The sequence below is a fragment of the Aristolochia californica genome, unplaced genomic scaffold (assembly GCF_029961685.1).
Source record: "Aristolochia californica isolate CCGP_79_NKW_82.1479 unplaced genomic scaffold, dmAriCali1.0.hap1 SCAF_9, whole genome shotgun sequence".
NCBI lineage: Eukaryota > Viridiplantae > Streptophyta > Magnoliopsida > Piperales > Aristolochiaceae > Aristolochia > Aristolochia californica.
In genome coordinates, this window is record NW_027182290.1 from 37,622,094 (window position 1) to 37,648,515 (window position 26,422).

The following is a 26,422-nucleotide window of genomic DNA, read 5'->3' on the forward strand; positions in this document are numbered from 1 at the left end:
AGAATAAGATATTTATGTCATTTTCATAAACTACTTTTAAATGTTAATTACCAGGGAAGAAAAAGAGAGGATTCTTATTTATTTTTTAAAATTAAAATATTTATATTAAATATAATTTAATAATAAATAAATAATAATATTACCCTAAAATTTAGTCGACTAAAATTTTGATTACATTAATAAGTTTTAGTCTAACAATAGAATAAAATTAACATTAAAATTTGAAAAATAAAAAACCTTCTGGTTCTGAAATCTGGAGCATTCGTTTTTCTTTTCAGTCTACTGCATGTCACGGATGTTTTTTACCGGGCACTAGGAGTGAAAATGTCTCCGGCCTCTTTTCTTCAATGACCGATGGGCTTTTCTCTTCTGTTGTGGGGGCCATTGAGGAAGCTTCCGATCACTTTAGCAAGCCCATGCCTTACACTGTCCTGGTTCTTCACGCGCGTAAGATTCAGGAATCAGTTAAGGGAAAGCTGGCAGCCTGGCGCGGTCCGTCTCCCTATGCGATCCAATCGTCGACGATCGATCGAACTTGAGACAATGCAAACAAATGACCCATATGTCTTAAAGCCCGTCATAGTAATTTTGGCGGTTCAAATAAAATTGGTGCGCGAAAGAGAAATCAATAGCCGACTACGCCTCTCTGAATTCCGTACTTTTGCAGTCTCGCCAGTTGGATGAAAGGGAAGATACCGCGGATCTAATTGTACGCCTGGAAGAACTTATCCTACAATGTTTACTTTTCAGCTGTGATTATCCAATATGTGGTTCCCCTTTTGGCGATCCAAAAATCGCTTCTCCTTGGAACAACTACGGTGCGTTTGACCTTGTTTTAATTTGATTTCTTTTGATAAAAAAATCCCTCTTGCTATGCCTAGAAATTAATATTCAGTTGGCCCGCGCCTGTTTTTGTGATTGGTTTTAGGGGCTGTAAATTTTATGTCAATTTCATATGGCCAAATCATTATTGTTGGGCATGTTTGGCTTTCCAGGGTTCTTGCCCATATTTAATTTCCAGCTGGAGCGCTTTAGAATAGTTTTTTTTTTTTTTTTTTCCTGGACTTAGCTGAGGAAGAGGAATGAGACGGACGACACGAATAATTGGAAGTATTTCAAGTGATTCCGGGCTAATTTTGTATTAGAAAACCATTCTCAACGCGAAGATCGTGCTTAAAGAATTGTATCACTTAGCTGTAGCCATTTGCAGCAATTAGAATGTATGTCATACTGTCGTTGCTTGTTGGTGCTTACAAATTACGAAACGTCTTGAAGGCAAAAACTCTTTTTGAACTGAAAACGCTCATGTGAAGGAAGATACTGTGTACCTTTATGTGGAAGTCACTTGTTCAGAAACTAAGCAGGCTATTCCTTGTTATAGTCCCATGTGTACTCGATTTGGATATGGAGTGCTCCTTTTAATTGATTTGCAATAGGACTCTATAATGGAAGAGCCATCCTTTGTTTCTGCTCCTCAGATGTTGAGCGTGTACAGTTTTCATCATTGAATCTCCACTAAGCAGCTCAGGAGGTTTGAAGATAGTTAAACCTCGATATCTTTGCTGTCCATATATGAATTTTTTTTTTCAGTTCTATGTGTATTGGGAGCCATTAGAATGATTAATTGGGTCTAAGGGGATTGTTATATGGCCAAGGATGACTAGCTCTTTTTGTCTACTGTATCCTTCTTTATATTTGTATTGGTCTGTTCTGCTTCTTCTCTCTTAATGAGATGATTTCATTTCAAGCTTTGATAAAGAAGGTTTGATTTATTTGTGACCTGTGGTAGAGACCGAGGTTTTCCAATAGTTGATGTCACTGCACCGATATTTTTGGCAAATCAACTAAATGGTTCCAGATCGAGTGAGAGTGACAGTCAGATGTAATGCTCCTTTTGTTTACTGATACTTCATTAAGCACTTAAGGTAAGAAATTATGAGGAGGTTAAAACACAAGAAACTGATGGTGATAATAATGATAATAAATTGTTTACTGAATAGAATTGGTGATTCATCTTGGTAGAATTTTGCATGAACCTAGAACTTCTCATGCAATACACTGAGAAAATGCACATGAGTTGTGAGTTAATTGATAACCTGCAAACACCAATAAAAAGACAAGCTTCTGCTGCGCTTGACCTCTCCAATGATGTGTAGGAAGTCACTGACTGGAATTATTCCATAGCAGAGACAATTATCATTGCAACCACTGTACTAATATGTTTTACTTAACATACTTTCCTTGTATAATTTTTTTTTTTTTGATAAAAAGGTGCATATATTAAAAAACAGAGAAAAGAATACAAATCTAATGTCGGGGGCATGACTCTGCAACAAAGTGTTGGAGAGAAATGCCCGCCTTAGCTTGGAAATTTGCCAAGTGATTAGCAGATTGTGGAATGTGTCTCCACTTACAATTTAAAGGAGAAAACAAATTACATATGTCTTTGAATATATCCAATTGCAAGGGGAATGTTGAAATATGTCCAGATTATATTTTAAAATATGTCCAGATTCATTCTCCTATGTTGTTTTTATTATAGTAATTATAGTTGTGATTAAAATGAAAATTGAAAAAGAAGTTTTTGTTCTTCATTTTCTTCATGATATCAGAGCCTGGGTTCTAAATTCATCTTTTTCCCTGGTCTTGATTGCTGCTAATCACCATTGTTTCTGGTTTTCATTACCGGAAAGTTTTTTTCACCCCTTTACCGGCCTCTATTTATCAAAATTCTTTCACCGCCTTCGTGGCTGGATTTGTCTGTGTGGCTAGCAACAACAAGTTTCTCTTTCTTGTCAAGCTTTTGTACCACCGTGTCTGAATCTTCCGGGTCCTCAAGTGTTGCAGACTACTATAACAAATTGTGAAGGTTGTTTATAGAGATAGACAATTATCAACATGTGGAAATGGAATCTGTTGCAAATGCAAAAAAATTACAAGACATGTTGGAGAGGGAGAGAGTGTTCCAGTTCTTGTTGGGACTTAATCCTGAATTCAACCATGTATGTGACTGTGTTCTTGGTAAAGAACCTTTTCCTGATCTTATTGGAGTTTTTACTCTTGTTTGAGGAGCTGAAAGTTAGAAAGAGAAAAGCTAGTGTGACTATTTCAATAAGTCCAAACATAATAGGGAACCCTTTCCTGATCCTATGTCGGCTGTTTTTATGTTGACATCCTACAACATCTGATATTTTTTTGCTAACAATAAGAAACGAGATTTCACTAATGAAGCTCAAAGAATGGAGAAATTACATCAGAAGATGATCGTACAAGAAAAGAACAAAAAATACAAAAAAGCCAAATCAAAATCAAATGGGAAAGGCATTTCCAACAACAAGATGTTTCCTTGAAGTGCTCTCCCTAGCTAAAGAATCTGCCAGCCCATGACCACAACATCTGATATTTCCTGCTGCAAAAGATATTCTGATGGAAAAACTCTGGCTGAGGCTGGTGTTGTTTGGAAATTTAAGGGGAAGATATTTAGAAATCAGTTTGATTGTCTTTTGTTAGCCGAGGTATATTCTTGATTTTGGTAGATTTTTTAACTGTGCGACTATTATCCACTAAAGTTTATGAACTTTAAGTCAAATTTCTCACATAATGGTTCTTCACAAGTGATGCTTCTAATATAAAATTTGATGGTTTCTTTGTCCGATTATTTTAATGCTAGATTTCTTTTTGGTTGTCATGGAAATAGATTTTTTGTCTTGGTTATTGCTTCTAATTTATCTGAACTTTTCTACATAGATATCTAACTGATCTGCTACAGCAAGTTACTGTGGTTAATGATGTCAACAAGGTAATGGACTTTCTGACTTAGATAATGTTACCAAATGTTACAAAATTTCTACTTGGGTATCTAATCTAATTTTTCTCTGAAGGGTTCTGTTATTGAGGCTTTGAGATCAATTGCGGAGTTAGTAACATATGGTGACCAGCATGATCCTGCTTTTTTTGAGTAAGATTCTTTTCTTAATTGTCCAGTAATCTTCTGATATATCGAGTCTCCTTTGTATATTATTCATGGAATTGTGTTTCTTATAGGTTTTTTATGGAGAAACAGATCATGGGAGACTTTTTGCGTATACTGAAAGTTAGTAAAACTGTAACTGTTGCACTTCAGCTTCTGCAGACAATGAGTATCATGATTCAGAATTTAAGAAGTGATCATGCCATTTGTAAGTCAATTTAAACTAGAGCACAGCAGTAGTAGTACGAGTTGCTGCTACTTTTTTTTAGTTAAAAGTTTCTATATCGATTTTGATGATCTGTCCTTTGTTATATTGTGTAGATTATATTTTCAGCAATGAGCATATTAATTACCTCATAACATATTCCTTCGACTTCAGAAATGAAGAGCTCCTCTCATACTACATATCCTTTTTAAGGTAATCAAATTTGCCATTACCAATTTTTCTTTGTTATTGTATTCAAGGTTGTGTTAAAAACTAATAGTTTTTCTTTCCTGTTTCCTTATACTACAGTGTACACAGCTTATTTAGTTGATGTTAATTTGTCAATCATTATATTGTAAGTTTTTTCATAGAGTTGCCATTTTTTGGTATCTGAAGGTCTATAAGTGGGAAATTAAACAAGAATACAATCTCTCTGCTGGTGAAGACTCAAAACGTAAGTATTGTTTAGGTCTTCTTTCTTATTTTTTTTCCTTCTTAGGTGTAGCATATAGTTGATTCACCTTCTTCAGGGAAATGAAAACAATTCATATAGCTCCTTTTTATAGGAACAGTGCATATATATTCATTAGCATGGGAAAGGACTCCTGGACATGTTCCTATCAATTTTTAAAATTTTGGTGCAGTTAGCTGTTCTGTGGTATCGTTCTTAATATTGTGTTTTTTAATATCAATATTTTCAAAATAGTTAGGTTGTTGGGAGCGTCAATCATTCTTTAAGTTGGGTGATTGAACAATTAAATGCCTATCATAGATCTTACTTTCTCTTTGGTTGAGTATCCTACCCAGATACTTAATGTGAGATTATGGGCCAACTTGAAATTCTCATGAATTCTTATTTGAAATTGCTCCTGAACTCTTGGAAATCGGTGTTAAATTCAGTCTTATAACTATTAGAACGTGGAGTTTCCAAATTGTTTCAATTTTATTACCATTAGTTATTTCTCATATGTTAGACACTGTTTTAGCTAGTAGAGAAATGATGTTTAATGTAAATTGGGTGTAAGTGGGATATAAAGGGAGTTACTTTAGTTCATATGGGTAGTATGCTCATTAGATAGCAATTAAGGTTAATATGAGGGTTAAATCATCTATTCAATGAGAAACTCGTGGTTGAATAGGGCAGCAAGAAAAGCCTTAATTTTTGTTTTTGTGTTTTTTCTTGAAAAAGCTCAAGTACAAGTTCTGGCCCTCCAATCTTCTTCATTTTCTTTTGATAAACCCTTATTCCAATTGTTGTGAACTCTCACCATTGGAGATCTAAGAAAGCTCGTAACATTATATCTAGTGCTTTGAACAGACTGAATCTGGACATGATATAGAAGTGTCTGATCCAATCCATATATAAATATCTGAATATCCGAAATTAAAAAACTAAACAGAGTGCTCAAAAATCAGATATCCAAATCTGGCTCTGTTGGATAATGTCTGGATTTGGATGCTATCCAAATTCCTATAACCTGAAAATAAAAAAGAAAAAAGAGGAGAAATAAAACTACATTAAAGACCAATATGTATAAAATATTAAATGCACTGCTCTAATTAAGAATAATATCAAATATTACAAAATTATTTGCATTTCTTCTTTGTCCATTCATAAAAAACTATTAAACCTAGAATTTTTATATAATCATGTCAAATTCAAAGAGATTCTGGATTCAGATTTTTACTGGGTTTGGACCTTTTAGTTCTTCTTCCAATCCGGAACCAAGTTGAATATCATATAAAATATCCAATTAAGGTTTGTTTGGATCCTGATTTTGGATAGTATCCAAAATTTTGGATTCAGGTTCGGATGTTGTAATTATCTGATTACATAATTGTGCTTCGGCTTGCAGGATGAAATAGTTTCCTTTCCATTGTATGTTGAAGCCATAAGATTTGCTTTCCATGATGAAAACATGGTCCGCATTGCTGTGCGTGCTTTGACACTTAATGTCTACCACGGTACGTGGGTTGTCTTTCTTTTGATTATGCTGACTTTTTCCTAATATCCTTTTACATCAGTATGGATTTTTATTTGTTTATTTTTATTTTTCAGTTGGAGATGAGTGTGTCAACAGATATTTTACAAGCACTGCTTTGGCAGATTACTTTTCAAACTTGGTTGTACATTTTAGGAAGCAGTGCCTCAACTTGGATGGATTGGTTTCTAAAGCGCGAAAGTAAGAAATTGATGTTAGCGTGGGAGTGATGGGTGAAATTGTTAATATATGTACTTTAAAATAACACACCTTAAACTGGTTCTATTTGAAAATGTTTGTAGATGTACTTTATTGACCTCCTCATGAAGGTCATTTTGCTATTGAAGCAGGAAAGCAAGCCCTGTTGACGCAGCTACAATTTATTCTGCTGTAGATGAGATTGAAGATGCCCTGTACTATTTCAGTGATGTTATATCTTCTGGAGTTCCCAATCTTGGAAGGCTGATAACAGATAATCTATTGCAACTTTTAATATTCCCTTTGCTTCTGCCTGCTTTGAAGATTGATTCAAGTGATGTAATGAGTTGCCTTTTCTTGAACTTCACCTTTTCAATAATTTGTTTTCTTTTATATGATGTTGTGATAAAGAACATTTTTTGTACCTGACAGTTTGAGTTTGCTATTGCAGGAGACACAAATCGTCCCCTCCACTTCACTATATTTACTTTGTTGTATTTTGCGAATTGTTAAAATAAAGGATCTGGCTAGTTGCATTGCTGCTGCTCTTTTCTGTCCAGTAGAGGTCTTCCTACCAACTTCAAACTCCAAACCTAATGGCTTCGTCTCTGGTAATGGTTTCCCTCATGAAAACAAATGGGAAGATCATGATACTGCTATGCAAGCAGATAAAGCAAGCTCAAGTGTTATCATACCAAATTCCTCAACATCTCAGATTCACCCAGAAGTCTTCTTTCCAAAACATGATCAATGTGCCAATCATTTTGCCTTGAGGTAACTTTTGTAAGTACTTCACAGAACAATGTGAGAAATTGTTGAGCACTATGATGTTTCTATTGTTAACTTTATTTTTGACCGATGTGGTTTGGTATACCGGCATTTCTTATGTTATTTACAAAGTTTGTCTTCATGGTATGGTCCTTCAGTAGGTTAGATTCTTGAGTGAGATTTATCCTTGTTTGCCTGTAACTTTACCATTTGGGTTTGGAGTTTCATTATGCTAGGATTTAGTGTTGCATAGGTTGTGCTATAATGTAATTAGGTTCTCTAGGTTGGTATGCTGTAGTTTGGTTTTTTCATTTGGAAGAAACAGTAGAATGAGATAGTATCCTGCTTTTTTCCCCTGGGAGTTAATTTCTTAGTTAAACCTCTGTTTTCAATTGTCATAAAAAAATGAAACTGTCCTATTTTTTCCATATTGGAGGAAAGCCAGGGAGGCCACATGATTCATCTAAATGATGTCAAAACCCACAATCTTTGAGCTTCATGTCTCCATTTTATAGATATGTTGTAGACTATATCACATCTCCATCAATAATCTCATCGAGTCAGCAGGAGGCTCTAGTGAAGACTCTTGGTACCTGTGTTTGTGGTGTCAAATAACTCATAAAAGGTTCTAGTATAGATATGTAGACTATATCACATCTCCATCAATAATCTCATCGAGTCAACAGGAGGCTCTAGTGAAGACTCTTGGTACCTGTGTTTGTGGTGTCAATAACTCATAAAAGGTTCTAGTGTAAGGGACTTCTAAAAGGAACATTTGGAAAGGTATTTCTGAATTTGGCTTCCATAGACACTGGCTTATCAATACATGACTTTCTGAAGCCAATTGTTTGATAGAGAAAACAAGACAGCATTTGTTAAGAGGCAAAAAATTCTCATCCTTGTTTATGAAGTAAAAAAAAAAAAATGAGAATCCTGTCTCCTTGTGGAAAAGGGCTATTTCACTTTTTCTGATAGATGGTAGGCATCATTGAAGAATGCCTATACATATTCTTTTGCATATGCCAAACTCATTAAGGACTTTCCTCTTGCAAACAAAAGATGCTCCTTATCTTTTTTCAACTGTCTCTTCTAGCTTGTAATTTTTTTTTCTTGTTTCCTCTACCCACCCCTACCTTCCCTACCCACCAAGTGAAAGTGAAAAGTTGAGTTGTTTATTTAGAATATGTTTAGTTCACAAATCCTGATGGTATTTCCCTTCGAGCTGTGGGAATTGTTAATAGGTTATTTCATGTGAGTGGCCTCCAGACACCTTACAATAGTCCTTACCCCAAATCATATATGTATTATTTTCATAACATTCTCTAGTTTCTTCTCATTAATCAGAAAGGATGCATTTAGTTACTTTTGGTACGAACTTCTATCTTTATTCATTGCTTGTTGTTAATACGTCTGTGTTTCTTCACACTTACTTCTCAAAAAAAAATACGTCTGTGTTTCTGCAATCATTAAGTTGCTAAGGTTAAATGAACATTTTTACTTGTTTTTATGCTTTTTAACTTTCATCATGTCTCATTCCTGGAGCTGAAGTGCTTCTTGATTGTTGCCATAGTGTCTTGTGTTTCTATATCTGGAATTCTCTTTCTTCAGTATGGTACTAGAACTTCCTTTTGTTCTACAGTAACTATTCTGGTACATATTCTATTGTTCTAACAGCATGATATTTTTGTAGGGATGTTTTGCTATCATATATAGTTAGTGGAGATTGTGTACAAGTTTTGGGTTCTTTGAGTATTCTGGCCACATTGTTGCAAACCAAAGGTCAAATAAATTACCAAAGTATTGCATTTAGTTCTCTCTTGCTGCTTGTCTTTATTTATGAATGCTTTGCAACTTGTAGAACTGGATGAATCAATGCTGGATGCACTTGGAATTCTTCCCGAAAGAAAACAGCATAAAAAGCTCTTGCTGGTAGGTGCCACTAACTGTTCTAAATGCAATTTTGGCTTATTCGGAGATATATATGTTTTAGATTTTTGGTAGCTAAGAGCTGCTGTAGTGTTTATTTCCTGTTTGATGCTGGACTTGGGAATGTTAGAGGATTGTGGATTGACCACTTGCCTTTATTTCCTGTTTAGTGCTGAACTTAGGAGTGTAGAGGCTTGTGGATTGACCACTTGCCTCAATTGCCACACTTGCCTCAATTGCCACATTGTGGGGATACTTCTTATGACATCTTCAGTTCAGATTTTTTTCTCTTTTGATAACAATGAGAAAAGAGAATTCGCTTGAAACAAGGCTCCTAAGAGAGATGAGTACCAATTAGCAAGATCTTTTGGTGGGTTATCTTGGTTGTTGTGTGTTTAGCCAATATTCAAGAGGAAAAATTTGTAGAGAAACAAAGATAGATATTAATATATCATGAATGATTTTATCCTTGAATCTTTGAGATTCATCATCTGCATTATAAAACTGAGAGCTGTTCCTCTCTTTGTGTGCACAGCAAGCTTTGGTGGGAGAGGGCTCTGGTGAAGAACAGCTCTTTTCGCCAGAGAATAGCTTGATGAAAGATGGTATCAGTGGTGAACTTGATGGATACCTGCAAAAGCTCTATGTAATCTCTTTTTACTCTCTCTCTCTCTCTCTCAGCATGTGCCTATGGTTAAGCTAAGGTGCTCCTACTGATTTTAGCTATTGAATCAATACAATTTACTCTTGAATTTTATTATTCATGGAACATACTTCATTCTTCTTTGAGTAGCTGCTTCAGTCAACTTCCATTTGAGATACCAAACCATCTTATGCAAATGAACTATGGTGCACTGTGGTTTATGTAGTTTATTATGGGATTCAGTATCTGGAAGACAAGGCTATACTGGTGTAACCATCTTATTTCATGCTTCCACTTTCAGGATCAGTATGGGTTGTTGAAATTGTGTGAAAGGCCTGGAACAAGTCCTCGAGTTCATAGATATCAGGTGTCTCTCTGACATATTGTTGAATCTTGTTTAGTAGTTGGAAGATGTAAGCTGTAATAAGGTTGTGGAATTTTTCATTGTAGGTGTTCGATGCATTGATCAGTCTCTTCTGTAGGTCTGACATATCTGCAGAGACATTATGGGATGGTGGTTGGCTGTTACGCCAGCTGCTTCCATATAGTGAAGGAGGATTCAACAGTCGTCATCTTAAATTACTCAAAGTAAGTGTAGTTATCAGGGTTCATATGTTTGTATGAATGGTGACTTTCTTTCTCATTGTGTGAATTTTCATAAGCAGTTTTTTAAGGCAGAATCACTTCTTTTACTTGGTAGAAATTTGACAGTGCTAGTGTCTTGATGACAGGATTCATATCTAAAATGCTCATCTGCGCTCTTGAGAGAAACGAAAGGAATCTGGTGTGATTTCTTAATCACAGTCCTTGATGATGAGTGGAAGAAGTGCAAAAAAGGTATTTATCTGGAACTCTCCTGAATACATATTTCCAAAGTCTGATTTGACTGTTTTTTCTGGTGTATGTCACCTTAATTTGTTTTTTGTAGCATTTGACGCTTTTTCACCTAAAAATGATCCTAAGAGCATACTGTTGCAGTCAGGACCTCATCAAGTGGAAGGTAAGGGCACTACTTTGTATGCACTCTGGTTCTCAGCAAAACCTAACTAGACTTCCCATGCTTGATTATTGAGATTATTTTATAAATTTTCCAGGTGAATCATCTTTTGCTGCTGGGGAAAGAATGCACGAGATTGTGAAGGTTGACATCAGCTGGGCTCTCAAAAAAGATATCAGCTAGTGCTGTTTATTCTTTTTTAACTGCTTGGAAATAGATTGCTTGGTCGTACTTTAACATGCTCCAACTAAAATAAGCCCTTAGCTAGCTCGAAATGCTTTAAGAACCTTTTCCATACTCCAATTTTAAGCAGAACATATCCTGTATTTTACTCAAATATTAAATCTTTCTTCATTATATTTATATAATACACAGTTGAAAGAAAATTTTCTATGCTACATAGTTGATTGTCAATTTTGGTCATTCTAGTATTTTTTTCTGCTTGTTATTGATGAACATGCTTTAATATAGAGTGAGAAAAACATCTGGGCTTTTCAGTTCATATTTTGCGAAGTGTTCACAGATGTTCTTGGGAGTGTGAAGAGATATAGAACATTTTGTGGGCAATCAATAACTGTCAAATGGTTCCTTTTCTGAAAAAAATGGAATAAAGAAGATTTTAGGCTAAGCTACAATGTTCAGTATGAGATGCTTAAAGTTCTGAGTGGTATCTTAATGATGGTTAAAGAGGTGTGTAAGAGATGCGTATTACAGCATTTAGGAGGTGAGAAGAGTTGAGATGCATGCAGTTTGTATGCACTATGTAACTTTTATGCATGTAAAATAGGTTAAATTCGTGTATTGAGACATGGAATGCATGTGATCTGGGGTATGCATTGCAAAATGTATAGAGTTAATAGCTTGATTTGCAATTTTCCCATAAAAAAAGCTCTGCAGTTAGAAAGATGTCTGCATTGTCATATTCTTACTCTTGTTCCATGTTCAGGTGTTTGTACTTTGTCATCAACTTCAGGCGCTTGCAAGTGGAGCAACTTTGCCTGACCAGCCACCTATAACTATTTCAATAGATAACCCTGTGACTTCTCGAGCAAAACGTGCTGGTTTAGAAGGTTCAGTTCCAAAACCTGGCACAGAAGTAATTATAGGTATCCTTGTCTGAGGATAAGAGTTGGCCTTTATGTTTTTTTAAAAGACTAAGGGAGTTATTTTCACTGTCACTATAATATTGATGCTTATGCCTGCAGTTGATGCAATACCTTGTAGAATTGCATTTGAAAGAGGAAAAGAGCGTCATTTTTGCTTTTTGGCAACTTCATGGGGAAATTCTGGTTGGATTTTTCTGGTTGAAGAGTTACCCCTGAAGCAGTCACATGGGGTGGTTCGTGTTGCTGCAACACTGGCTGGGTCAAATGTATGTACTCCTTTACACATGTTTGATTTTGTTAGCTCTAGAAGTCTATTACTTGAGAGGGGCACATCGCTCCAGTAAACTTCCTCTACTATTGTAGTCATTGTGTTTTCATTGCTATAACGTTGTAGGTGGATTTAGAAATCTCATTGATTCTTTCTCATATCTGTGTCTATTAAAGGCTGAATTTTGCAGCAAACTTATCCCAATTGCTTAAATTTCTTCTGTTATTCAAAGTCAATAGCTTGATTCATATAATTTCTTGGTAAAAATTGAGCCCCTTTTTTATTTGACCTGCTGTTACACGTTTACCATCTTGCATTCCAATCTCGGACTCCAAGATATAGTGATTCTGAATTTGTTGGTGACTTTTGTGTTTTATTTAAACAAAAACTGATGTCCTCCTCAGTGAATTTGGTCATTTTGGAGCAGCGTTTAAACTGGTTAATTGTTTATGTTATGTTTTCTTTTTCTTTTTTCATTTCTGATCAAGAACTGTGATAGCAAATGGCTAACTTGCTCAAGCAACTTGGTAAAAATGTTTCAGACCAAATGAATTGTTAGTTCTGATAAATAACTCTTCGAAAAAAAAAACATGTTGAATCAATGAAGTAAGAAAGATGCATTTGTTTTTACATTTTAGAATCTATTAATTTTCTGCACCTTTGTGTTGATTCTAGGTAAATGTTTTACAGCTTGCAGCTTATTACAGTTTTGACTTTTTGACAGCCTAGAATAGATGATAAGCATTCAAAGTGGTTACATTTACGTATACGCCCATCATCTCTACCCTTCTTGGAACCCACTCAGTCAGACTCCAGAAGGTTGAAGTCAAATAGTCTAATTGATGGGAGGTGGACCCTTGCTTTCAAAGATGAACAATCATGCAAAGCTGCTGAATCTATGGTTCTTGAAGAACTGCAACTACAAAGCACGGAGGTTGAGAGGAGACTCAACCACTTGCTTGACCTTGATGGACCCGTTCCTTCCTTACAAGGCTCATGTCCATATCTGGAGGCCCCATCAGCGACATGAACCAATGGTTGAGTGAAGCGAAAACCAACGCCATTGTCATGGAATTAGACCCTGTTTTCTTGGTGAATTATGTTCTCAAGAGCTTCTGGATCCATGTTGGGGATGCCATCGGTGTCAAATACACGAAGGTAAGCCATAAAATGTGGTTGCGCCAGGGATGCAGGTAGATATTAGGAAATTATGCAGCTCCCCCATTTGTATATTATATGTTCCATAGGAAAGCCCTGCCCTACAACACAAAAATGTATAGTGGCCATTCTTTGTATACTAGAGAGTAGAGAGCTCTGGTTGTACCATCCTAGTTTTGTAAGGTTTTTCTTTTGATTCTTTAACGAAGTTCTATCCTGAGGAATCCCTTGTTACCTCTTCTGGGATCTCATCTGGCACTCTGGTTCCTTTTTTCCTTTCTTTTTCGTGGGAGTTGGAATTCGTGTATGAAGTGGAGCCCATTTGATATATCATATATTTAAGAGATGTGAATAAAAATGCTTCAGAAACCATTTGTAACTTGTCATTAATTCGATATAGAGCAAAAGGTTTTGATTATATTGAGCTGTTGCCTGTTACTTTTGGTCAAAGAGTTGGAAGAGATGGACCTCTTTATTTGCCTTTCTCTAATCCCTATACCCACCATTCACCATTCTCAATATAAAAGTAGGTGATATTGTTTCCTGCCTCAGCCGTCCTGTGGAGGAAAAATCAACCTGATGCAATCAAAGTGCAACATTCCTCATGATTGCTTTGCTTTATACATTGCAAAACTGTCTCACCCACTAGGGAACCAGACATTATCAAACGAAGGTGGTAGACTTTCCGATAAGAAAAACAATTTTCTTCTGTAATATTCGGCTACTGAATGGGTGGGTTTATTATTTCGATTGGTGAAAAGTGCTTAACCACCCATACTAGCCGTCTAGGCTGGCTTTTGATTTTAATTATCGAAGCTTGGGGTTTTTTTATGGCCTTAAAGCTATCATCCACTCGAATGAAATGGTGAAGCCCATTCAGTAAAGACGAAGATAATTGAGTCAAGCAGGTCATAATTAGCCTGATTATTTTCGGTAGTTTACAAAAAGGTTTTAGAACTTCGACATGCAGCGGATTGAAACTGTTCTTGACACGAAAGTCATCAGTGTTAACCGTTGAAAGCATTACAAGGTAGGATTTCATCATCAAGTGTTTGACGCTTCAAAATCTACAGAGAAGCTCACAATTATCACTGATCTCAGATATGGAGACTGGACTCGTATCATAATCCAGTCATAATCGTTAAGCTATAATTTTCTCATGAATGCTTCAAAACTTAAAAACCCACCCCCCAGATAAGGATCGCCGACCCACATCAGCCGTTGGAGGCAATGATTTCACATGTTATGTTTGGTTTTTATGGGTCTTCAAGTCAAAAGCAATGATGCCGAGCATAAAAAGAGAGCAAAAAAGAGCATTGGCTCGTAGTGGAGGGCTTGTGTGCTTGGACTTTGGACGGGCTTCGGCCACGATGATTACTCCTTTCTTTGCTATAATTAAAAGATTGATGCCCATTGATTGCTCGAAAAATAATGGTAGAGGGAGTTAAAATAATTACAATTCTGCGAAAGCGTTTTTCGTAAGTGAGTTCCACGTCCTTCGTTGTTGGTTCCCTCCTATGTGGGTCAAGTTGCTTTCTCTCGTTATCTTCTCTCCTTTGGTCCCCAGTTAGCTTTTTGAACGATTACAGAGATACGTTTTATTTTACAGGAGCTCGATTGCAGGTAATCGATTACGGAGAAAGTGAAAATACTAAAAACCCAGCAACCTCAAATTTGAATGCGAACGAACTTTGGACCAACTCCAGACGTCCTGTCACTGCGTGAGCCTCTTTTAACGGAAGCTTTTCCAGCGTGCATGTAAAGCACATAGAAACAAAAGATTGCCGCGTTTACCAAAAGATTTTAGAACTAGGAAGAAAGTGAAACTCCAGAAGCATAATAACTTAACCAGTTTTATCTCTGTTCGTTAATGAAGTTCTTGGAGTTCTGGAATTCTAATTGCTGTTTACTCGTAGTGGTGGCTGGGCTCTAGGCGCGCGTTGGACAATAACAATCACTATATCATATAACTAACATCACATTATAAAGAGAAACGAAAGAGAAAGAAAAAGGGCCATTTCATTTAACAAATATCCTATCCCCCCCCCCCACCCTTTACAGTTTAAAGTTTACAGTTTTACAGAGGAACAGATCCCATGCAAGCACTCTGAAACTGGATATGGAGATAGACGTTAAGGGCAGCATGGTCCATCCCCCTCACCTAATTTACATTACCATTTGAATTCTGTTAGGGAGACTCGATCCCAAGAATCCAAACCCAGAAACGTTCTCTTCTTTCCCTCCAAAGCAGAGCCTGATCGTAGCCCCCTTCCGGCCATTTTTGACCGTTAGACAACTCGTTTGAAAAACGTCTTTCAGCCATTTCTCAAAAAAGCTGTCTAGAAAGTACGCTGATGCGTTCACCAGCTCGTCCAGAACCTGGTCATCGACTGCAAACTCATTGCCGCAAACTTCTGCTGCGGCTGCTTCGATTTTGGACCGGAAGATGTCTCGAATTTGGTCCAACTGAGTCGGATCCCGGTCCAGACGGATGCGGTTTTTAATCGATTCCGCAAACTCGTATGAGGTCGGGAGAGTTACAGGAGCTTCTTGGGTCAGATCGCTATCAGATTCGTCGCCTTCTGCTGACACATTCAGGTCGAGCGTGTTGAAGCTCGATTGCCTGGAGACTGAAAGGTCTCGCTCGTCGCGTGTTTTTGGGTACTTGGACTTGTTCGTCGACGAATCCCAATCCGCTTTTCGCTTACTGGGCGTACTCACGCCGTTCCCTGTTTCTTCTGAAAGCAACTTCAATTGAATTACCGAACCAGGTCTGTCGTCATCCTCCACTGGCTTTGTCGAACTCCTCTCAATGATCATCATTATTGTCTGGCACAAACTAAGTTCTCCTCCTGATGGGTCCTCGAATTTTCCTTCTTCGTGGCCACGGGCGAGTAGTTTTATGAAATCGGGCCGTGCGTAATCCAGCTCCTCTACGAGAACTACACAATTCAAGTCTTTTTTTAAGGCTTCCATGAGAGTTCTTTCACATGATTGGCCTGTTGATCTCTTGGAGTTGATCTGTACAAGCCTATCCATGGATCCTAAAACTGATTCGGCAATTGCCAATGCCAATCTTCTCTTTCCGGTAGAGTCACCACCCTGGATCATCAACCAACTTCCCTTCCCTGTATTTACTTTATGATCGAATAAAGCTTGTACGATCGAAGGAATGGTATCTGACTGCCAAGGGAGGTTTGCCAGCAATGCTCGGCTCAATTCTTCTTGGTCCATTTTGCCTCGCATCTGATCCGTCGAAGACTTTGAATCAGAAAAGTGAGAATTACCGAGTGCCAGCGTAATCTTGACCTCTTTGTTTTCACTTCTCTTCAGAGAATCCAAACTTAGAGCTAATGGTTGATTAGTGCTTCTAAACTGAGATAAACCGTTATAATTCACGCTTGGTCTTGTTGAGGATTCTAAGAGCGAGGGAGAATTCGAGTTAAACTGCAGGGTGGAAGACCACCAAGGGTAGGATTGTTGTGCATAAGAACACTGATTCAAACTGCTGCCATTTTGTCGTGTATGATGGAGGAGGCTTGGGCACAGCCTGTTCCATTTTCGCCTTAGATCAAGCAAAACATCCTGTAATTAAACAGCTTTAATATGTAAGACTGCGGGCCTCTGAAAATAATTAATCTACAAAGAATCAAATTTACTTGAAGAAATTAATGTGGTACAAATACTCACGTTGTGATTATCAGTTCTAAATTGCTGCATCCAGTAAGGCAAACTGTTTGAACCTTTCTGGATCTCTTTCTCATCACTAGAGGTGATCAAAGATGAAGATCGCTGAACTTGAGACGATTTAAAAATCCCTGAGGCCTCCTTCTCATAATTTGAAATGCATTCGCCACAGCAACTGAGCTTATCTTGTTCTTCCTTGGCACCGAAAGGTTTTTGTTCCCACGGTACTTGAGAAATGTTCTGAGAGCGCGTTATTCGTGAATCCAAACCACTGCAGCACAGGTAAGGAGATGCAGAAAAACTTAGCTTTTTGAGTCTGAAATGGTATAAAGAAACTCACACGACTGCACTGCATCTCTCCTATTTAAGAAATTATAACAAGAAAAAAGAAGAATGGTCCGTGAGAGACATACAGTCACCAACGTGGAAATTTTTACTAAAAAAAGAAAATCTTGAAACAGGAAACTCCATGTTTTATATAAAAAGAAGAAATGACCCAGATTTCAAAATCATCTCTACTTTTTAAGCTCCATGTTTTTTTTTCTGTATGGAATACGACTAATAGCTAGCTCTAATATCCACAAGTCATGAGCAGACCTAAAGAAGAAGAAGAAAATGATAGTGAGATGTTCTACATCCTTGACTTTATAGAGTGGTCCTGGCTTCGGTTAGATGATACCTCAAAACACAAAACAGAGAGAATTCCAAGAACCAAATCAAAATATGGTAAACTTTCATTTTGTATCATAATGGGTTTGAAAAGGAAACCAGAAAGTAAAGATTTACCTTGAAGCATGGAGGCTTAATCCAAGGCCTCCAGATGGAACAGCAACTGGTTGAAGAGCCCACTGCAATTCCAACGACGGTGTCTTCATCTGACATCTCATGTAGGTCTGGTAGTTTGCGATTCCGATTAACCACACCTTACTGCTGAAGCTGCTAAAATCAGAAATTAATCTCCCAATCTCTGCTATCATCTGATCAGCTGGGTTGTAGTTTTCGCAATGGACATCTTCGACAACCCATTTTAGATCTCCAGCGTAGATAATAGCTCCTCCTAGTGAGACGACTGTTCCCACCTTTCTTCTCAAATCAGCCACCTTCATTTCCACATCATCTCTCTTCATGAACCTCATGGAAAGAGAAGAGATATTGAATTTAATGAAATGAGCGGACTTCAGCTCTTCGGGAACGTCTCCGCTCTCCACCTTCTCCATCAGCAGAGAGACCAAACTTCCTGTGGTAGACAAGCAGTCACCTACAATAATGGTATTTCTTTTCTTCTTCCTCAACAAAACCTCTAACACCAACTTCAAGTCCTCTTTAGTCTCACCAGCTGAATCTATGAAATGGGTAGTGGAGTTTTGCTTTTTTTGCGTGGGGAAAACAAGTGAGTTTTGCCAGAAAGTGCTTGGAGTGATGAGTTCTCGGTGAGTTTCAACACAGGAGGAAGACAAAACCCCGGTTGAGGTGTAAAAGAGAGAAGAAGAAGCTGAGCAGTCCTCAAGATTGTTTTTGACACAGGTGCTGGAGAACCCAGCTTCTCTCATCACCCGACTAACACTGGGATCATCTAAAATGGAAATTATAAGCTGCTCTAGCTCTACCTTTATGGCCAGAAGAGGTTGTTGTTGTTGCTGTTCGATGCAGCCTCTTCTTTGATGAGCTTGGGCTCTCTTCAGAGCCGCAATGAGAGCATTGGAGAGAGAAGGTTGGCAGTGAAGGAGAGGACCCGGTGTAGTGGGAAGCCTGTTGAGGGCTACGTTGAAGCAAAGCTCCAAAGCTCTGCATTGAAGAGGATGAGAAGTCGAGTGTGGGTGAGATTTGAGACAGGCCCTTCTCAAGAGGCTAACTCTAGCACTCAGCAAGGTGGCAGCCACATGAAGGGGAGTGACTTGTGCATGGCCCCTCCTCCTCGCAAGGCCCAGAGAGTGCTTCAGGACCGAAGCAGCCTCCGATGTGAGGGTCTGCTGCACTGTAGAGGCTCCTGCACGCATAACTTGGCCCAAACACCACCCCCACCACCCCTTTGAAGTTCTCTTCCTGCACTATTAGCTGATCTTCCTCCTCCGTTTTTGCCTTATGTAGCAGTAATTGCACTTGTATCTTCTGGGGAAAGCTCTTACTGCAACTTCCTCTGTCTCTTATGTATTTGAAGGGGGGGAACTGCAAGAGGGGAGAAACTGAGAGCTTAGGGAGTGTTTTAAAGACCCAGAGCGCTTTCTTTATCTGCTTCTCTTCTTATTTTTTCAGTCATTGCTGCTGCTAGTTTGCCTTTTATTTCCACTTCATGGGGAAAAGGTTTTCTAAATTATTATAAATCCTCCCTCCATTATTTTCTGGACTTCAGGCTTTAATAGCTTTTCTGGGTGTATAGTTGGTTTCAGCTTGTAGTAATTATAAAAATGCACAGAGCATTTCTGGACGTAAATTATCCAAAGAACGTAAAGCTGCAAGTACTTTTTCTAACACTACTTTCAGCCGATGCCTTTTACCTGCAACTCATCCTCTGTTAAAAGTTGAGCATACTCCCAAGCTCGGTAGCTTCGCCCACCGCAACAATTGTTGATCTGCGCGACCAGATTTGTGAAACACAGTTTGAAATCTCTATTGATCATCTCATATCCACCAAATTCCACTAAACTTAGCATTATGAAGAGTAATTAAGTGACCTGCTTCATTCGATCGCAGAGATATTGGTTGAGTTACTGCACGAGTGATTGTAATGTTTCATAGTTCAACGCGACTGGCATAGTACGCTTATATACCAGACTCAAATGTATACTCGGTATGTTCACTGCCAGAACCAGTGAAAATGTCTTTTTTCCTGCGACTAAATTTCCCCATTTTATGCTTTAGAAAGGGTCCCTGGTCAGGGGTCTCTTTTGAAATTTCAATCAAATCCCTCCAGCCTCCTTTTCTATACCAGTTTTTGAACAGAGCCAATGCCAGCAGAAGAATTGCAAGGGGCAAAGACAACAAAAACAAAAACAAAAGGGAGAGAAGAGAGAGGAGAAGAAATGATGGAAAAGTGGGAAGGAGCATCAAGGACGTTATCTCTACTGATGTTTCCATGTTATACATGTCTTTTTCCTTTTGTTGTTCATACAGAGAAGCAGCCTCGGTGCCAATCCGCGTAGAGAGACAATATTTTATTCTTCAAGTACCCAAAAAGCAATCTTCTGTCTGCTATATCCTACTTAGCTTTATATTCCGTAGCATTACGAGATCTAATCTAAAGACCCCTTTGTCCTAATCCTATATTCCAATATCTGGCTTCCATCCATGTCTGTTTATCTGTTGTCAAATGAGCACTGGAAGGTGGAAGAGTGGAACACTTCTTATTCTTTCTTCTTCTGGAATTTCTGGTCCTCCGTTATGCATTACGAATGCATGGGATAATTCCAACAATCCTCAAAAGTGAATAAACACTCCTATGAATGCCATCAATGAAACTTCTATCTATTAGAACCTCATCTTGGACTTCTATTGATCACAAAAAGGTGTATATTTGTATATAGTGTACTGTCCTATCAACTCTTCTGGCTTCTGGTGATCAAATGTGGGCTCATCCAGAAAAGAAAAAAAGAAAAAGAAGAAGACGAAGAAGCAAAGAAAGGAGATTCTGGTCACTGAAAAAAAATAAAAAGTGTCAAGAATACCAGGAGGATAAACGGCTACACTCTCATGTAGGGTTGATGGGTTCTCCCAAATTCATTCCAAAACCATCAAACAAGTCATCTAACGATCAGTGAAAGATTATCCGATCGAGTTGTCTTCCAGGTTTTCTTAATCCTTCTGGTGGGCTCTACGAGTCATGGGCAACATGGTGACGTCCTAGATTTGTATTATCAACGGCTTCATGATTCCTTGCTGAGCTTCTGTTTGAAGGACAGACTCTGCTTTCTTCATGGGGTCCTTTTATTCTCCGACCATTTAAAAGGTTTACTATACGCAGTTGCAAATTCCTGCTATGATTGATAAAGTTCTGGACGGAAAAGATGGCGATTACATCACATAAAAAAACTGGATAGCTCTAGGATTTTAGGTTCGGTTGTCTCTAACAGGCATTGACCCTATTTCAAGTGAAGACAACTGAGTGAAATCTGCCATTGTTAGTGCAGCTACAAATGTTTCAAATGGACCATTAAGGGGAGCATTTCAGCATAAAAGATGAGACATTTCAGGCTTCAGTTTTCCTCGTTTGTTTTTAACGCTGAAATGATGTGAACTGGGAAGTAAATTGAGTTAGCATACTTAGAAATATGAGATTCCAAATGGGATTTTCTGCTGCAGAGTTGGGAACTCTATAGCCGTTAATAAGCATCTTAGACTGGTCCAAAAGGATAAAAGGACTACTCTCCCCCCTAAAATTCTTATCAGTAGAGAAGAAAAAGATCTCAAAAGAAATGGATAAGGCCATACCGAAAGATGAGAGAGGTTTCAGAGAGTCTTAACAAAGCGAATTCAACAATAGAAGCCTAACCTCGATTACAACTAAAAGGAATTGAACAGGGCATAAATCCATCAACATCTCCTTTTAGCAAAATAAAGCTCAATCTATCTGCAATGGCTTCTGCTGATCTGTCTCGGTGTGTTTGGAATGCTTTAAAACTTTCTACCCACTCTCCCTTTGAATCTAACCTAGTGCCTTTTATCATTAACATCTATCTCCCTGTAATTACAAGCTTTACATGAATAGAATATGATGCCTAGTCCAAAGCTAAAAAGGGTAAAAAAAACAAAATGGTGCTCGATGGCGCCATTTGGATATTTCTCGTCTCAAAGGCAGGAAGGGGAAGCGAGTTGCCCCAAATCACAAGAAAGGTATATGCAATGCATTAATGTGAAATGAATGTACTCTTTAGGGTTACACCTTTTTGCGGCAAGTTCTTAAAGAGTTTGAAATATTGCCCCCCTCTCTTTCAACAAAGACGATGAGATGATGACAGAGGATCGAGTGAAACATCTCCAAAAGACAAAAAAGTGTAACTAGCTTCCCTGTCTTTCTTCCTTCTTATTTAATTCAAACTGAAAACAGTTCTGCTGAGACGCTTTGCAGCAATATTCGAATTATATGTAACTTGTTACAGCAGGATGGAATTATCTCTTAATGCAGTTCGAACTTCAAAGGACATAGAGAATGTAATTACGTTTTTGTTAATTGATTTTATTCTAAACCAGATAATCTCTACATGAATTGCATGGGGGAGGGAAGCTTGGAAACTACGTAAGCTTTATAAAGAAACTTGTCATCTCCCGATGGCACGATGCCCAGTTCGAACTGCAAAAAACATGAGATTGCATCTAAAAGAGAAGAAAAGGAAGAAGATTGCAGAAAGTTATCTTCTGGGTCTTCGACAAGAGGCCATAACCAGCAGTTCCGGTCGCATATGGACGACGACAAGGGATTTCGTTCAGATTCAGACGCGGGTATTTGTGGGGTCACGGGAGCAATATTCAACCCTTCAGAGGCTTTTAGTTGCAGAGACCGTTCGGGCTCTCACCCACCATGTTCGGCTTTGCTTTTCGGGTTCGGATGGAGTCTGATGGATAAGTCCAGACGGCCTGTTCTGGTTTTTGGCAGCGGCGAAAATGGCGAAGGAAGTGGAGACTCCAATAAATTCCGAATTGATTAACAACGTTATGTGGAGAGAAACCTGCGGCGACAAAATATTTCTAAAGCTTACGTTACTGCGATTGCCAAACTTCGCGCTCATACCACGTTCGTCTCTTTCTCTTTCGTTCCTCAGCCAGTCCGGTGGGCTCTGCCCGCCGGAAGCGGACATCCAAAATTCCCACCCATGTGTAGTTTTTTATTCTCAGCCTGACATGAAAGAATTTACCAGTCAAGACTCAAGAAATATATTATAAAGAGAGAATAACAAAATATAGAAGACTCCAAAATCAAAATAGGTCTGTCACACCTGGCTTCCGTACATTGTCATCTATGCACGGCATACAACCGGCACTTTTTTCTTATTTGGAAAAATTCTTTTCTCCTTGTTCCAATTTCTTTCTTTCTTGCTGAGAAGATGTATCAATAAACTTTTAGAAACAGACCCATGAAACCATTAAGGAAACAGCAAATTTGACAGGTAAAATTCTTTTACAGAAACACAGAAAGATAATAGACGAGAATATAGGAAACGAAATCGGTTGGGAGCCAAGGGGGGGCAAGGATGACAGGAAAAAATCTTGGTAAGTCACGCGAACGATTTGGGCATTCACTTTTTTAAGCCTTCTGAAAACGCCTTTAACTTTTCTCTAAGTTTCAGTGATTTTCAACTTTATCTTTTTTACTGGGGAGAGAGGGGGCTTTTTGTCGCTGAATTCTAAGGACTTGGGTAGGCTGACCAGAAGGGGCACTCTCAGATGAGAGCAGAAGGGAAGAAAAGAGCAAAGCAGAATGAAAAAACTGAGGAAAAAAAGAAAGAAAAACTAAAGAAAAGGAAAAGGTGTTTTCTTCCTTTCTCTGCATGCAAAACGATGACACCCGTCATCATTCCCGTCACTCGTTTTTCACTGATCCCTAAAAAAAAACCTTTTGTACTTTTGAGGAATATTTCACCTCCAACGTACCCAAGATATGACGCAGTTCTATTACACAATATTATATTTGATAGTTACAGCTTAATCTTTCCCACTGTTTTCAGAACTTCACCTGTGGTTGTTTCAGGCTTTCAGCTTTCATTCTTAGAGTACCTAAAACACTCCTTCATTTTGGACCCAGTTGATAGAAAAAAACTCTTAGCAAACTATTTCTGTTTATATAACTTCATTGCTATATGATGACTCTGGAATCTAAGATTGATCAAAGCTGCTCATTTAAGAATAGAAAGCATACTCAAATGAGAGATCATACAGTTGTTAACTTTCTATGCTGCATTATTCCTAGTAAATTAAAGTTAACTAATCATGGGAATGCTTTAGCATAAGATTTGATTTATAGTAGGATTTCAGACAACTTGTTGAACACAGAAGAATATTTTGTTGGCAAAATCTTCAGCAATAAGCCTGAGTGTCAGAACGTGAATCAGCAGAAAAAGGAAAAAAAAAAAAGTGTGGGTGATGAACATGTATTATGATATTGATTTATGTGTGGTTTGTTTCATGAAATAGGGTAAATTTTGTAAGCTTTATGAAAATTTATCCTTCATTCCAATTCCTTCCTTGTGACAGTTAAAAAGTAAAGATTCTTCTGCTTGTGTCCCAACAATGAATAAAGTGAACTGATAATGGATGAAGAAAGGGGTTCAAGGACCTGAATATTTTGCAGAGAGGTGGCAGAGCTGCCTTTTTAGAGGGTTGCCATCTGAGAAAAGGGCAGGGAGACTCACGTCCTAGGTTGCCCTTGGAATAGACTCACTCGAAACAAAACACAAACACATTGTATGCTAAACAAAAGCAAAAATAGCCCCTTCCGCTCTCCAAATGAAGTGGCAGTGCAGGTAATAATACTGCAATCACTATTGCTTCTCCCACAGGGATTTCAAATGAAAAAGAACTTACTAGCCTCTAAAGTGGAGAGAATGTGGTATACGGATAGGTCCCATCGCCATGACATACATCCCACAGACATGACAAGGCCTAAAGACCAGTGAGACATATAAACAAACAGGCTATGGATATCTTCAGTACTCTGTTTCAAATCGTCAATTATCTTAGCAGACAAAAGGGATTCAAGATTCAAGAAGCAAGAGTCAAGAGTGATACAAATTCAGTAAATATCTAAAGAAATTACCCATCAAATGAGTTTGTGCTGGTTGCTGAAGACCAAACCACGGCACGTTTCAACGACCAAATTGTAGGCGTTGTGGTTGGTAGCAGCAGTACATTATCCATTCTTTTCCTATTTGCAAATCGAGATAGTAGTAAAAGCAGTGAAGCAATGGCATTAGAATATAATATCTGAGCACTGAGCAATCAGGAAATCGTCATAGGCTTAACTTTTCAGATAGAATATAGGGGGCCACAGGACACCGGCCTCCAGTCGGCAGTCACCTCTTCTTTCTATAGAGAAGATGTGATGAATCTTTGCACCCTGGAAAGAACAATATAATACACCCACATACGATGGATCCATGAATCTTTGTCCATGTAACTTACGAATAAAAAATTCATAGGGAGTCGAAAACCATATAAAAAAAGCAAACTTCGTATCACACATATATGTCCGTGTCTGCTCAACAAGGGCTCTCTGCACAAAATTGTGTTTGAAAGAACAAGCCACAAGAGGGAATGAATGATGGGATGTGATCACACCCGAGGCATTTCCCCTTGAGAATCGCAAGCATTCCCCACCACACAGGACAAGAGAGAAGAAAAAAACCAAGGATTTTATTCAACAGATTTGAACTTTTAATCACCTCAAGTTAGGCAGAAGCGTACAAAGGCCAAAGGGAGGTGTAGGAAAAGGCCAACAGGAAAAAACCCAAAACCCTAAAATTCCTTACTCTCTGGGAGAGATTAGAGATCGACGGAACCCGTTTTGGAGAGCGCATGCCCATCAAGCTGACACACCTCACTCACGGGCTCGCCTTTTCAAGCTCCCAACACGGATTCTCTTTGTCTGTACAAAGCCCGTCACTTGGTTCAAGGAAAGCCACTTTTTCTTCCCCCTCCTTTTTCCCCTTTTAAAGGGTCCTGAGACCAAGAGAATATGGGGCTTGATTTTTTAATGTTTCTGCATGGGAATTGAGCAAAACAATTGGATCCGACAATCTCACCTCGCACAGCCATCATTGCAAGAGGGAGAGCGGTGAGTTTTTTCTCCGGGAGAGTCGAAGAAATGTCCGAGGGAGGACAGGAAACCAGTTTTTCTCTCCCCCTTCTCTTGGGATTGGATTTTCCGTCTTTTATGTAGGAATGTGAAATGAGGGGGGCAATCAGCCTGAGATGCTACACTCCACGTGACGTCGCAGACCAGTTTTGACGATCCCTCTCATCATTTTGTCGACTCTTTCAGAGTTTGAATTCTCCTTCTTTGGATCCTTACGCTCGCTCATCATTATTGACCGATTAATACAGAATTATTTCTTTACGTATTCTAATTAAATTCTAACTTGATCTACTCAAGGTTTCATGGTGTCGTCGATAGATTAGCGTTAACATAATACAGTTAATTAGTCAATTCTATCGAGTGAGATGAGCAGGGAGGGAGAGTCTCCCCTTCCCATATTTCTCTGTTTCAACCAAGGATGACTGCTTGCAATCCTTTTAAGGTCAATCAGTTCTGAACAGGTAACCCACCCTGATCAATAAGGCTTTGACCCTTTTTTTGGGTCTTATAGTATTTTGACCCAAGGGATTATATCTAATTGAACCTAGTTAAGTTTGGTTCAGATTACTCTATTTTTCTTGAAAAAAAAAGGAGAAAAAATAGGTATGCTTACTTTTACTGAAGTAAAAATTATTTAAAGTAAAAAAAAAAAAAGATTTTTATTCCATTTAACAAAATTATCCAAATCTGCTTTTATTTCATTTAATGAATTAAAATCGGGTAAAACCATAA

At 38.2% G+C, this 26,422-nt stretch overlaps 2 protein-coding genes and 1 long non-coding RNA gene across 6 annotated transcripts; 1 reads left to right on the forward strand and 2 right to left on the reverse strand.

Moving 5' to 3' along the window:
- Positions 1 to 473: 473 nt before the first annotated feature.
- Positions 474 to 13,709, forward strand: LOC137940442 (protein TRANSPARENT TESTA 9-like). 4 transcript variants are annotated; one of them, XR_011110320.1, is made up of 21 exons: positions 474 to 818; positions 3,748 to 3,799; positions 3,882 to 3,958; positions 4,045 to 4,178; positions 4,292 to 4,388; positions 4,572 to 4,629; positions 6,032 to 6,140; positions 6,235 to 6,358; positions 6,505 to 6,694; positions 6,807 to 7,129; positions 8,814 to 8,902; positions 8,982 to 9,052; positions 9,585 to 9,695; positions 9,994 to 10,059; positions 10,143 to 10,280; positions 10,424 to 10,529; positions 10,621 to 10,692; positions 10,787 to 10,833; positions 11,636 to 11,795; positions 11,914 to 12,061; positions 12,788 to 12,872. XR_011110320.1 is itself a non-coding variant. In XM_068785506.1 (21 exons), exons 1-21 carry the CDS (start codon positions 766 to 768, stop codon positions 13,091 to 13,093), a joined length of 2,550 nt encoding a protein of 849 aa, XP_068641607.1. In that variant the 5' UTR covers positions 474 to 765; the 3' UTR covers positions 13,094 to 13,709. The 4 variants fall into 4 exon arrangements, 3 of the variants coding, with proteins under 3 accessions (XP_068641607.1, XP_068641609.1, XP_068641608.1); XM_068785506.1 differs by having other exon boundaries at positions 11,895 to 12,061; positions 12,788 to 13,709; XM_068785508.1 differs by having other exon boundaries at positions 11,636 to 11,759; positions 11,895 to 12,061; positions 12,788 to 13,709.
- Positions 13,710 to 15,276: 1,567 nt separating this feature from the next.
- Positions 15,277 to 18,970, reverse strand: LOC137940536 (protein SMAX1-LIKE 4-like). The gene is made up of 3 exons (XM_068785652.1): positions 17,695 to 18,970; positions 16,912 to 17,179; positions 15,277 to 16,806 (listed from the first exon to the last, which is right to left on the reverse strand). The coding sequence occupies exons 1-3, from the start codon at positions 18,903 to 18,905 to the stop codon at positions 15,388 to 15,390; spliced, it is 2,898 nt and encodes a 965-aa protein (XP_068641753.1). The 5' UTR covers positions 18,906 to 18,970; the 3' UTR covers positions 15,277 to 15,387.
- Positions 18,971 to 22,138: 3,168 nt separating this feature from the next.
- Positions 22,139 to 25,884, reverse strand: LOC137941311 (uncharacterized). The gene is made up of 4 exons (XR_011110381.1): positions 25,638 to 25,884; positions 24,653 to 24,952; positions 22,836 to 22,935; positions 22,139 to 22,735 (listed from the first exon to the last, which is right to left on the reverse strand). It is a non-coding gene; the product is annotated as an uncharacterized lncRNA (long non-coding RNA).
- Between the last annotated feature and the right edge of the window lie 538 nt (positions 25,885 to 26,422).

What these genes read in the sequence shown, in the direction of transcription:
- LOC137940536 (XM_068785652.1), bottom strand. Translation starts at nt 18,905, where the DNA reads ATGCGTGCAGGAGCCTCTACAGTGCAGCAGACCCTCACATCGGAGGCT. An exon ending in TTAAGCCTCCATGCTTCAAG is followed by an intron (nt 17,180 to 17,694) that starts GTAAATCTTTAC and finishes CCTGTGCTGCAG; the next exon opens with TGGTTTGGATTCACGAATAA. An exon ending in TTAGAACTGATAATCACAAC is followed by an intron (nt 16,807 to 16,911) that starts GTGAGTATTTGT and finishes GTTTAATTACAG; the next exon opens with GATGTTTTGCTTGATCTAAG.
- LOC137940442 (XM_068785506.1), top strand. Translation starts at nt 766, where the DNA reads ATGTGGTTCCCCTTTTGGCGATCCAAAAATCGCTTCTCCTTGGAACAA. An exon ending in TACTACATATCCTTTTTAAG is followed by an intron (nt 4,389 to 4,571) that starts GTAATCAAATTT and finishes TGGTATCTGAAG; the next exon opens with GTCTATAAGTGGGAAATTAA. An exon ending in GCCAATCATTTTGCCTTGAG is followed by an intron (nt 7,130 to 8,813) that starts GTAACTTTTGTA and finishes ATATTTTTGTAG; the next exon opens with GGATGTTTTGCTATCATATA.